General features: G+C 28.4%; 2 protein-coding genes and 1 long non-coding RNA gene across 3 annotated transcripts; 2 read left to right on the top strand and 1 right to left on the bottom strand.

Moving 5' to 3' along the window:
• Nucleotides 1-331: 331 nt before the first annotated feature.
• On the top strand, nt 332-1,926 carry LOC107016519 (F-box/kelch-repeat protein At3g23880-like). Its single transcript, XM_027916699.1, has one exon. It carries the CDS (start codon nt 657-659, stop codon nt 1,914-1,916), a length of 1,260 nt encoding a protein of 419 aa, XP_027772500.1. The 5' UTR covers nt 332-656; the 3' UTR covers nt 1,917-1,926.
• A 331-nt stretch (nt 1,927-2,257) lies between these two features.
• On the bottom strand, nt 2,258-4,284 carry LOC107031883. Its single transcript, XR_001458290.2, has 4 exons — nt 4,178-4,284; nt 3,969-4,026; nt 3,319-3,357; nt 2,258-2,488 (listed from the first exon to the last, which is right to left on the bottom strand). It is a non-coding gene; the product is annotated as an uncharacterized LOC107031883 (long non-coding RNA).
• A 4,988-nt stretch (nt 4,285-9,272) lies between these two features.
• On the top strand, nt 9,273-13,429 carry LOC107006253 (equilibrative nucleotide transporter 1). The gene is made up of 2 exons (XM_015204859.2): nt 9,273-9,843; nt 12,522-13,429. The coding sequence occupies exons 1-2, from the start codon at nt 9,324-9,326 to the stop codon at nt 13,247-13,249; spliced, it is 1,248 nt and encodes a 415-aa protein (XP_015060345.1). The 5' UTR covers nt 9,273-9,323; the 3' UTR covers nt 13,250-13,429.
• The last annotated feature ends 4 nt before the right edge of the window (nt 13,430-13,433 follow it).

Here is a 13,433-nt window from a genome sequence, read left to right as displayed (position 1 = left end):
GAAATTAGATTGAATATGTAATTGTTATTGTTGTTGTTATGTATTAGTGAAAGCTATAAAAGAATATGGTTAAAGTGATTAGACGGACATTTTTTTTTAGCATCAATAAAAATATTAAGATTGATCTTAGAAAAATAAATATTTAAATATCTGGAACTTATTACTGACCTAATTAATTTAAATTCTTATGACATAAGATTATTTACTCGCTCTCTTATCACGATTCAAATTTGATTAAAAGATAAACCACTTTAAATCATAATCATATCATATTATTTGTTTGCACCTTTTCTAAAAATAATAATGATTACTTTCCTCTTAAAGTTTTTTTTTATTGTTGGTATAATTATGAATTATCCATTATTGTCTCCCTTACATTTGTCATACAACAAGAAATTTATTTCATAGCCTCACATAATTATTAGTAATAATGTAATATCAACAAGAAATTTTGCTTAAAACTTGTCTTAAAACTCAACAAAAGAAAGCTAAAATTAAGCAAAGCCAATATTCTTCCCACAAATCTTTATTTAGTTTTGTGAATTTCATAATATTCCAACTAATCTTCTTTTTTCCCCCAAAAAGTTTCTACCATACTATTAATAATTAATTTATCGAGACGTTAAATCTGGAGAAACTAAATAATGCAAATTTAGATGAAGAAATCATTACACACGGATCAAATCATAAACAAGATTTTATTGAACTTACCCGTGAGTTCTCTCCTTCGATTTCGATCCGTTTGTAAATCATGGCGTTCTTTAATCAACGAACCAGCTTTCATCGACGCACATTTGAAGAAAATGGAATTCGTTAGCAACCATTTGCGTCTTTTCCAAATTGTGTACCAATTATACCCTAACGAGGGGCTTCGATCGTGGTGTTACGCCGGCGGCCCGTGTGACGAGCTAATTCACCCGGGCTTCCCCGTAACATACACGAAACAATGTACCTTTGAATTATTGGGTTCGTGTAACGGATTAATTTGTTACATCACTAAGTTCTTACACGGTAAAGAAGAAATCAATTTATGGAATCCGTCAATGAGGAAAAACAGAGTGTTGCCGAATTCGAAATTCTCCCCGGAGCGTCAAAGGCACGCTCCGAATTACGGGTTCGGTTCCGATGGTTGTGGCGATCACAGAATGATAAAAATTACTTACATCGACGACAGATTGAAAAACGAGAAGAAACAATGGTCAGAAGTTGAGATCTACAGTTTAAATCACGATTCCTGGAAAAAAATTGGGGATTTTTTTCCTTCACAGTACTATTACGTTCGGGGGGATACGGTTTTCTTCAACGGTTGCATCCACTGGCTTACGCAGCGTGAATACGGAAAAATCAGACCGAGGCGATTGCCGATCGTTTCGTTCGACGTGGCGAACGAGGCGTTTCGGGAATATTGGCTGCCGAACCCTACTGAGCGGGAAGCGAATTGTATAAGCTCGTTGAATGGATCGTTATCGGTTTGTGCAAAATCGACTTCAGCTGTTGATAACAGTGTATTGAATATCGAGGTATGGTTGATGAAAGAGTATGGGGTTGAAGAATCGTGGACGAAGTTATACGTGACGAGGATGGATGAAGAGTTGTCAGGGCCAATAATACCGTTGAGAGTGTTGGATCATGATGGTGAGGCAATTGTGTATATAAATAAAAATGTGTTTTTATATGATCATGAAAATGAAGAATTTGAAGATTTTGGGATTTGGGCTAATGGAATTGGAGTTCCATATGTGACAAATTATATGGAGAGTTTGGTTTGGGTTGAACCAATAATAGTTGAATCAACTACTCCAATTGGACAAAATGTGGCTACAATTGAAAATATTGAAATTGAATCAAATACAAAGCTAGTGAATTCAACTAGCAAAAAGGTTACTAAACAAGATGGTAATTGTATAATCCTATGATATAATTTTCTTATTATGATGTCTTTTTTTTTTTTTTTTAGGATTCATCTTGATGTAATTGTATAGAGAAATTTAATACTGAAATATAATTTACTTATCTATTTAAGTGATTTTCGTTCTTTCTGATTGGTATTTAGATTTTTTCTTTCCTATGTAGTTGAAAAGGTTATTTCGATAAAAATTCATCTGCACTAGATGTTTGCATGAGGTGAAGATACATATTGTTGATGACTATATTTTAAGGCTTCAGCCAAAAAAATAATATTGACACATATATGTGGAGAAAACTACATATAGGTAATGGTATATAATTGAAATTTAATAATGAAATGTCATGTATGTTCGAAAACTTCTCTAATAATTATAGATATTAAAGATTCTGAACTCAAAAAAATTAAATGGATTGTGATAGAATTTTAAACTTGAATTCATATAATTTAAATTTTAAATTTTGACCACGATGAATTTACATTGTATTATTAAAAACAAGCAATCACCAGTGCCAGAAAGGGCGCCGTTTAGGTGGTTGATCATTGACCTTTTGTCCTCCCCATCGTCGCGTCTCTTTAGAGCTATAAAAATAACAATAACAACAACAACAAACTAAATAAAAGAAAAAGATATAATGGATATAAATGTTAGAAACAAAATGCAAGTGCAAAAGTCATCCTAACATATTTTAAAGGAATTATAATGGACCACAATTTAGTTCTTCTAAAATCTAAATTTCTACACAATAAACTTTAGTCATTGATATTTGATATTTATTTTGATTTTTCGTTACATCGGGTCCATCCACTAAAGAATTGTAACGACTTTTTACAATTTTTTTCTTTGAATCTGTTTAAGCTATGATTTCAAATTATGATTTTTGTAAATCAAGATGATTTAAAGTTAATATAAATATCAAAAAGTTATTTTTTCCCTCGTAATCATAAAAACCTTATAATTTGAAAAAAAATGAAAACTATCAAAACTTTTCAAATTCTTACGATTTTAATTATAATGATCAAATCATAATTCATAAACAGAGTATTAAAATATTTCATCAGATTAACAAATCACATAATTTTATGTCCCTTTTATTATAAAAATAATTACACTTAAATGTCATTACAAAACTTTCAAATATTATCTCATCCTAAATAGAGTGACTTAATAGTTACGTTGTAAAGGAAAAAGGACATGGATGCAAGATCAAAAAATTGAAATGTAATTTTATAAAGATCTAAAAGTCTAATAATTCAATAATAATAATAATGAATTATTCTTTAATATAGTTTTTTCACATGATACGAACATTATCTATTTGTCAAATAAAAATATATGTATTTTTAAAATAAATAAATAATTTACGAGTTTATATGATTATTATAACTTATAAGTTTTAGATGGATTGTACCTCATTATAGCAAGTCTCCTCATCTCATGATTATAGAACCTGTCATTAACACAAATTGCACCAACAAAATAAGATTTACTGGACCTTTTTGGTGTTTTTATATTTTATATTAATAAAAAAAAATCACAGGTTTTATAAAAATCTAATAGAGTTTGTATTAAAAATATTTATTAATAGTAATAAACTTAGAGGACTAAAATTTCTTTTATAGAGCAATTTTGAACCTATACTCCCTAACATAAGGTCACTTTTATCATTATTTTACCAATAAAACAAATAATAATTACATACAGATCAAATTAACATATAATAATAATAATACTAATATATTTAAGATAATTTTATAAGTGAAATCTGAATAGGGTTATGTGTACGTTGTCTTACTTCAGTATTGAGAAGCTAGATAGATATTTTCGATAAATCATCTGCTCAAAGTATAAAAGTATATATCAAGTAAATACAGTAGTAAAAAATAGATAATCCATAGTCTAATATAAGACAATAAAATCAAAAAATATGATATGAGGAAATTAATAAAAGAAAATTAGTAAAAAAAAATTAAATCTAAATTATATCCTCGACAAACTACAAATATAATGAGTAAAATTCACGATCTACGAAGAAAAATAAGAGAAAAAAAGGAAATGTACCAACGTCCAGTTCTGTATGCAACATATCCGGCTGTAGTATACACCGGAGCCATAACAACTGTCATAACATTCGATCGAAAAAAAATAGAATTTTTATATAAAAATTTAAAATATAAAGAAGTAAATATTTAAATATTAAAAAAAAATACATATATCAACATATAATAATATTTATACATCAAAAAAAATTATTAATAATCAAAACTTACGAGTTCTTATTATATTTTTGATGAGATTGCTCCCAAAATCAGCCATCTTCAGAGAGACAAATAAAATAAAACTAAAGGAGAAAGTGGAAGAGAGTTTAGTGTTTTAATGGAGTAATATTATTTATATTACAAAGTAAGAAAAGATTCCTTGGTATAATAACATATAGTAATAGTAGGTAGGACTGCTTCATTCGTAATTAGAGGTTTTTAATAGCATGATGGGATTGCTTTATTCGTAATTAGAGATTTCGGGTTCAAGTTTTGAATATGTAGAAAAATTTATTGAGAGCATCCACCTCAAATGAGCCCCGTAGTGTGCGATTCAAGAAATCAAAAAGAAAAAGCAGTCAGCCAGAGTCAAGTAAGATCAAGGATTTATCTTAAAAAAATCGGAGGAAATTATGATATTTATATGATTAAAATTTATTTTTATGTGTATATAATAAATATTGAACACTCTTTTGAATTTATTTAATGCAAAATTCTAACTACGCTATTGGGTACTTGTATAATAAATTAACACTCCACGCATTCCACTAATTTAAATTAGAAGATTTAAGATTTGAAAATTATGAATTTTCTCGCATTATGATTTAAATTATCATTATAATACTGAGTGATTTTTTTAAAAAATATATATAAGATTTAAACAAAAATTATTAAATTTATCTGAACTTGTATATATTTACATGCCATATCTACCTCTATATTGTGGATAGAACTAGTGATTTGATTAAGAATTTAACCAAATGCTAGATCTAGTGCTTCAATTACGAATTCAATCGAATTCAATAGTTTTAATTTAGCCAAATTATTTATTTGTATTATACTTTATTTTAATTTGTTTATTTTTTAATGTTTTTTAAATTTAACTTCACTTAACATGCTTATTAATAAAATAAAATTTAAAAATATTTAATATTAACATAAATTTAATTTAAAATACTTTTTTTATTTTTTAATATTTTGTGGAATAAACAAATTTAAACATGGGGAATATAATATATGTAAAGGTAATGGGAAAACAAGAAAGTTCAGATCAAATACTTTACAATTATTAATTAGTTTTTTATATTGCCACATGCAAACCCATGTGAAGCACATCATTCTATACTATTTTGAATGTATATTTTACTCTTGTAAAAAATAAATAATTTAAACATTAAATCCTATCAATTATTCAGAATCGTAAGATTATATAATTCTTACATAAATAATATTTTTGAATAAGAAAACTTATTCGAATTCATGATAATTTTCTTGATTTTTTATATATGGAAATATTTTCTTTGACATTTTTGAAAAATACCTCTCCTCCTTTATGAAACAATTTTTATGAAGAATCCGTTCACATTTATCCGGAGTTAATTTTTTTTTTATTTTCACATTTATCAATTATTAGAATTTAGAAACGATTATCTATATGTTTTTATTAACATATAAAAGGTAAGAGGGAGTGAAAAATTATTTAAATAGATTAATAACCTTTTCACGTCTAATAGAATTTAGATTAATTATTTAATGAATACACACAACTATTATATATTATCACATAACCTCAACAAAAAATTCATACAAACTTAGGAAAGTATATTTATATTAAAAATTTCTTAAATTTATAAATTGATATTTAAGTAAAAAATCTTTAGGAATTAACTTTCTTTTATCTTTATAAAATAAAAATAAAATATAAATACATTCTAAACTTTTTTTAATTCACCACTAATTTTTATTTTATTATTATTACTACAACATATTAAATTTAAAACTCAATTATTAATTCTTATAATTGTCTTTTAAAATTGAAAACAAAAAGACAAAAGGACAAGTTTCTTCCACAATTAATTTTTTGTTTATTTGATTATATATCAATTGTTTGCGTATGAATTGAAGACATATTGGTCAATACCTAGTGGGTCTTCTATTTTATTTTATTTTATTTGTTGTTCCATGTGATTTTTTATTTTATATTAAAATTCGATTCAGTTTAGATATATATTAAAAATGATAAAAAGTTTTTAATGAAGATAATTTAAAGACACAAAATTCAAATTTGATGTATTTAATTAAAAGAATAATTATTATTTTATTACCGTTTTCAGATCACATCAATTATAATAATAGTTTCAATTCAAAATGAATCGTATGACCAAAAATACTGAATATAGATAACTTGCACAAAAAAAAAAAAGCTTCAATATTAATATTTAAATTTTAGTTAAACTTTTAACGAATTATGACCTTTATAAAATTTATCGTCTAATCATGACGGATTATCATGATAATTGTGTAGAAATACATAAATACATGTTCTTTAAAAAAGTATGTGTTAATCAACCTCAAATGACTCGAAATTCAATATATTCACTTCAAATTCTATTATAACGTTACTCTTGAATACTTGTCTTGTCACATATTCGATATACTATTTAATATTTGATATTTTTGTATTTTGATATTTACTATGATATTTTAATTTAAGTTTTATGATAATTTATTAAATCAAATAGAAATATCAAATATTGCAGGTAGTGTCAATTTTATGCCATCGCTTGATGAATCTCAAAGGAAATATTGCGACGATGAGAAATTAAATTAGAATTTATAATTTTCTTAATTTATTATGTAAATAAAGTTTTAATTCAATTTGGTAAATTAAATTAAAACATAATTTTTCCAGATTTTGATATTTATTATACGTGACTATATATTTCTTTACTCTTAACTCACACTCCCTAATAAATTAAAAGTTTCAAAAGATTTTTTTCCCTAATATTTTGTCCTTTCTTTTTGTTATTACAATTCTCTATACAAATCGAACCAAACCAAGTTATCATCAAATCAAATAAGCTCAAACCAAAAAGAAAAAAATCGAATCATATTAAAACTCTTGATTTAGCAAATGAATAATGACTTTGATATGCAAATACCTTAGTATAATATAATTTTAAAGTAATTATTACATTATCAAAAATATATATTTCATATGATATAAATATGAACGTTACATTCATTATAGAGATAAACAAAAAATTTTAAATATTTGAAAGTTTAATTATTTAGAAGAGATTATCATATTCGAACATTGATAACTAATAAAATACTTAAACATATATTCTTGAATTATATGTCCTAATTTAATCTTAATAAGCGATAAAATTTCATATATTTATTTTAATTGATGCCAATGTATATGTAATATGATTAACTTATTTATATTGCTGATATTTATGAATATATACCTATTTTTAATATATCGAAAATGTTCAATAAAAGACATTGATAAGTCAACATCACCAAACTTTGCTTTGAAGTCTCACTTTCCTAGCTTCAAACACCAAATACAATTCTTAATTACTCCTTCCGTCAACTTTTATTTGTCATATCCTATTTTCTAAAAGTTAATTTTATTAATTTTCAAAATTAAATTAAATTACATTAATTTAATATTTTAATAAAAAAATTTAGATGTTCAAAAACTATATGAAAAATACTATAAATTGTAATTTTTTCTATATCAATATAAATAAAAAAATACATCGTAAAATATCAATCAGATTTTGTATAATTTAACTCTAAAAATAATGATCATGACAAATAAAAATGGACAGAAGGAGTAACGATTCTTTTAATTATAATGTAAAGAAATATTCAAACTCATCACTTATACGACATCGTACCGTTCGTTTAACTTCTATATTTACAATTAATTATTGCCTTCATCCCCTCCATTAAGCTAAATAATTAAATATTTAACTCCTTTTTATTGGAATGTCTTTTTCCTCACTTTTTCTTCACATGGGACATAATATTTATGGACTTTATTTTATGAAAGATGACAAGAAAGTGATAATCATTTACCTCTATCAAATTTTACATCAAATTAAATAATAGTATAATTTTGATTGATTAAAATTTAAGTATAAACTTATGTCATTTAATCACAATTAATTAATATATGTTATATTTATCAGTTTAATATATGATAAAAACATATTTAGTATAAACGAGCTTTTTTTAAGTGAGTTTTAAAATTTATTTTCTAGCATTTTTTAAAATTTAGCAATCTATATATTCTCAAAAATTTCTACGTAATTTAGATAAATGTTATAGAAAAAAATTAATGTTAGAATATCACTTGCAGAACTTCATTTCCTTCTACCAAAAAGACATTTGCCTTTGGTTTTTGAAGTTTTTTTTGTTAAAAAATATCAATTAGCTAAACATAAAAAATATGGGATGATTTCAGAAACCTCTCTTCAGGTTTCGCTTTATAACACACTTTTCTATGTGGTTTATGATATTACGTCTATATCCCTTATTTTTATTTTCTTGTAACCATTCTTTAAGCCTATTTAACATAAACATAAATTAATTTAGATTTGACAATTTTACCCTTTCATATGAAAGTTAAGATCTGATTTTCAACGATTTCTCTCTATTTGTTGGATCATGTTTCTTCTTCACTCATGAATATGTTTAACTAGAACAAAATCTGATCGATATTATCGAACTTCTCTCTTCTGGGAGTTCAATTTTGTCTTCTATTTGAAAAATTGTTGCAGGAAAATGATGGATTATTTGGGGGGGGAAAATCTACATGAATTGGTAAAGATGAAATGGAGATGAAGAGTTAATATTTGGTGAAAATGTGGGTCAGCTTTAATGAAGACTTTGATCTTTGTTGGATAAAAAAACACGTCTTTGTGCTAATTTATTTTTAAAAGTATATGTTAAATGAGCTATTTTTTATATAATATTTATCAATATAAAGAAAAAGGATGAATTTGTCAAATTTAAATTAATGTATATATATATTAAATATATTTAAAAATAATTACAAATAAATAAAAATAAAAGAGATAAACGGAATGTCATAGATCATAAAAAAGAAGAGTGTTATAGAGCAAAATATAAAAAAAATTATAGTATATATTTGCTGTATAAAATTGCGTCATATTTTATCAAATTTAAATAATTACTAAAATAAATATTATATTTAAATTAACAATACGATAATTATCGTCAAACATGTTAGGCTAAATAAAGGTAGTTTGAGAATTATGTAACTAAAATATCTCACTAACACTAAGGAAGTTATCCACATTAAAAAAAAAAAAATATATCCAAAAAACCCCCACCGGCGATGGGTGCAACCACCGTGAACGGCGGCTATTCAGAATCGACATCACTGTTAACTCCTTCAAATCCTAAAATTCCGAAGGACAGTTTCCACATAGCTTACATAATCTACTTTACTCTCGGTGCCGGTTATCTACTCCCATGGAACGCATTCATCACCGCCGTCGATTACTTCAGTTACCTTTACCCGGACGTTATGGTAGATCGTATCTTCGCCATTGTTTACATGATCGTCGGATTGATCGGTTTGCTTTTGATTGTTGCTTTTTCTAATAAGACTAGTGCTTTTGTTAGGATTAATGTTGGAATGTTTTTATTTGTGGTTGCGCTTGTTACGGTGCCGTTGATGGATGTGTTTTATGTGGATGGTAGAGTTGGAGTGTATGCTGGTTTTGGTGTTACTGTTGGTTTGGTTGGAATTTGTGGAATTGCTGATGCGTTGGTTCAGGGTGGAGTTGTTGGAGCTGCCGGTGAGTTGCCGGAACGGTACATGCAGGCTACTTTCGCCGGAACTGCTGCTTCCGGTATTGAAAGTTCCTCATTTTGCGCTTTGATTTTCAGTATTTGACCTAGAATGTCGCTTTTCTGTGGTTAATTTGAGTCTGATGTTGATGATAATAGCATCTGATCTATGTGTTGAAATGAACTTGACCTGAAATGACTGATGATTCATATAGTGATCTAAGTTATTGGAATGAAATTGACCTGAATTGATTGATGATTCATATAGTGATCTAAGTTTTTATATTTTGGAATTGAGGTTTGGTTGATATGAAAGTTATAGTTGATGCAACTCAATTTCATATTTTGATATGAAGGCTTAGTTGATATTAAAGTTATAGTTGATGCAACTCAATTGCATCTAGAACGTTTATTACTCTAGGTTGCTTCATTTGCTTTGTATCTTGCTATTTTTCTGTCATATTTTTCTTGTAACATGTTCTGTATATTTATCTTTTGAGACGAGGGACCATTGGTAGCAATCTTTGGAATAAGGTTTATGTATACCCTACACTCCTCATACCGAACTTGTGGGATTGCATTGGGTATGTTGTTTGTTCATATAAGAGCATCAGTAGATATTAACATTTTTTTTTAAAAAATATTTAGAGCTGCACTAGATATTCAAACAGCTGTTCAGGGGAAGTATCTGCGCATGAGTCAACGCGATAGCTTCACTTTTGCTAATTAACTTTGTTTCCTCATCTGTTTAGAATGGGGAACTTCAACATCTTCTCCTCCTGGAATATTTCTATCTGCTTAAACTGTCGCAACTTGTATTTCTAATTGTCCAACCTGTTTCTTGTCTTGCGGATAATCTCTATTCACTCATTTACCACTGGAATAGGATAATTCAGCTGAATGAAATCTCATAGTCCCATATTATTTTCACCCTAGATTGAGATTTAGTTAAATCTGTAGTGGAGCCAGTTGAATAAAAGTCAATCCTGTTAATATTTCAGACTCTTTAGCTTATGAAGTGGTCTATCAATGCATTATGTAGTCTGTCTCAATGATCTGATTCCATTTGTTTGTCAAGGTGGTTGATATAGATTGAATTCTTTTCACGACTTTGTAAAGGAAATTTGCTTTATCTATTTAGTTTTTGAATATATGTTGCTGCTCTTCATGATGGAAGATGGTATGTAATGGAACAAAAACATGATGCTAATTATTGTTCAGAAAATATTATTTCTTGTTGGGCACCTCTGTGCTCCTTCCTTGTAGCGATGTCACACTGGATGATGTTGCAAATGCAATGTCTTTTGAGTTCCACTATCAAATTTTTAGTATGTCGTAAAAAGAGAGAACATTTTACTATTTGCTATGAAGAACATGCAAGACTTTCCTTATGTAGGTGCTTAAGGAAATAAGATAGGTTTGGATTACTGAAAAGTCATTAAATAGAACTTACTTACATTATGACAAAATAGGAATAATCTATAGTATTAATATAAGCACATATGATGAATCTAGAGCATTCTAACACATAACTGCACTAATTCTCTTGACTTTCAATGTGCTCCTTCTCACAATCAAGCTACTGAAGCAATATGATTTTGCAAATCAAAAAACTGGTAATCAAATTAAGTAAGCCAAAAGAAGTTACTGTTGATGACATGGCAGTTAATGTGATGATGGGACAATGATACAACAGCTGATTGGGGTGGTGTGAGACAAACTGTCAAGATAGTGAGATGGCAGTGATTTGATGGTGATGTGTTGTTGGATGATGATGCAGAGCAAACTGGATAGTGATAGATCATTGGACATTGATATAGTACTGAATGGATAGTGTTGCTACATGACGACAGAACACTGACCTGACAAATACAAACCTTTAGCTTGATTAGCAAACATGTATATACTGCTGAATTGACAGGTTTGTTTGGAGCACCAATTTGATAGGTCAATTGACACAGACTATCAGATAAATCTCTAGAGAAAGATGAGCTGTGATGTCAAAGACAGGTTGAAATAGTAGCTGGAATAGTGGACGATGGTGTCGAACGGTCATCAAGAAAGAAGAGTGTTCACTTGAACGATCAAAAGAAAGAGGCCAGCCTGGTAAAATTATGAGTGCAAAAAAAGAAATATTTGAAGTGCATGCGGCATAAGGCTTCCCACCACTAAACTACTAGGTATTTAACAAGAGATGCTGATACCATGTGAAAAGATAGAAAATAAGCAAAAACATTCTATTGCAATTTGGATATAGGCAATATACAGAAAGCTCCTTATATAGAAGTTTAGGCTATTAGAGAAAAAAGGTAAGTGGAAACTATAGGATATAGAAGTTTAGGCTAATAGAGAAGAAGGTAAGTGGAAACTATAGGAATTAATGGAAATAAGTATAATGGAGAGATATCTAAATAACGAGATTCCTAATTATAACAATAGAAAGAAGAGTATGGCATTCCATGCAGCCTAGTGTGGCAGTGCATTGGCCTTTCCCTATGCATGTCACTGGGCTTTGGTCTTGTACTTGACACCCCAAGAAACTTCTAGTTGTGACATATTGTCATTTTCTGTGCTATTAACCTTAACTCATTAGGATGAATCTATAAAAAAACATTTTAATTATAACTGCTCCAAATCTATTGGCTTTTAACATTTATTCTCCCTTTCTTTTTTGTCCAATCAGCACATTAAGATCAGAAAGTTGGGATAACCATCTTAAGACTCTTCTTCTATGTTGCAGGTGTCCTTGTTTCGTTGCTAAGAATTTTAACCAAAGCTGTATATCCACAAGATGCTAATGGGCTGAGAAAGAGTGCAAACCTTTATTTTATTTTCAGCATTGCTGTGATGATTTTGTGCATAGTCTTTTACAATATTGCACATAGGCTTCCAATAATTAAGTACTACAATGATCTTAAAACTCAGGCAGTGAACGAGGAGAAAGAGGATAAGGGCGACTTAACTCCAGAATTATGGAGATCAACTCTGGACATTTTTGGGACTGTGAAATGGTATGGTTTTGGCATTGTCAGTCTTTATGTGGTCACCTTGTCTATATTTCCCGGATATATCACAGAAGACGTGCATTCTCAACTTCTGACGGATTGGTATCCGATCTTGTTGATTACTGGCTACAATGTGTTTGATCTGGTCGGGAAGTCTCTGACTCCTGTATTATTTTTTGATAATGCCAAGGTTGCTATTGGTGCCTGCTTCGCAAGGCTGTTGTTTTTGCCTCTATTCTACGTTTGCTTACATGGGCCTGAATTCTTTAGGACGGAGCTTCCTGTCACAATACTAACCTGTTTACTGGGATTGACTAACGGCTACCTGACTAGTTTGTTAATGATCTTGGGTCCAAAAACTGTCCAACTGCAACACGCAGAGATAGCTGGGACCTTACTCGTTTTGTTCTTGGTGATGGGTCTGGCAATTGGTTCCGTTGTATCATGGTTCTGGATTATATAGTTTCTCAGCAGCTTGTAAGATATCAGTTCCCCGTAAAACCTATTGCTACTCAAAAACTGTGAAAACTTGTTTATTCATGCCATTTCAAATGTTTATTTATTCCCCGTCGAGTGGTAACTTATAAACCATTGACTCGTATGGTTAATGTATATTGTTGTGAATTTTACAAATTTCTGATGATACT

The sequence above is a fragment of the Solanum pennellii genome, chromosome 1 (genome assembly GCF_001406875.1).
Source record: "Solanum pennellii chromosome 1, SPENNV200".
Lineage (NCBI taxonomy): Eukaryota > Viridiplantae > Streptophyta > Magnoliopsida > Solanales > Solanaceae > Solanum > Solanum pennellii.
The sequence above is the reverse complement of the archived record's forward strand: the minus strand, read 5'-3'. Positions and strand labels throughout refer to the sequence as shown.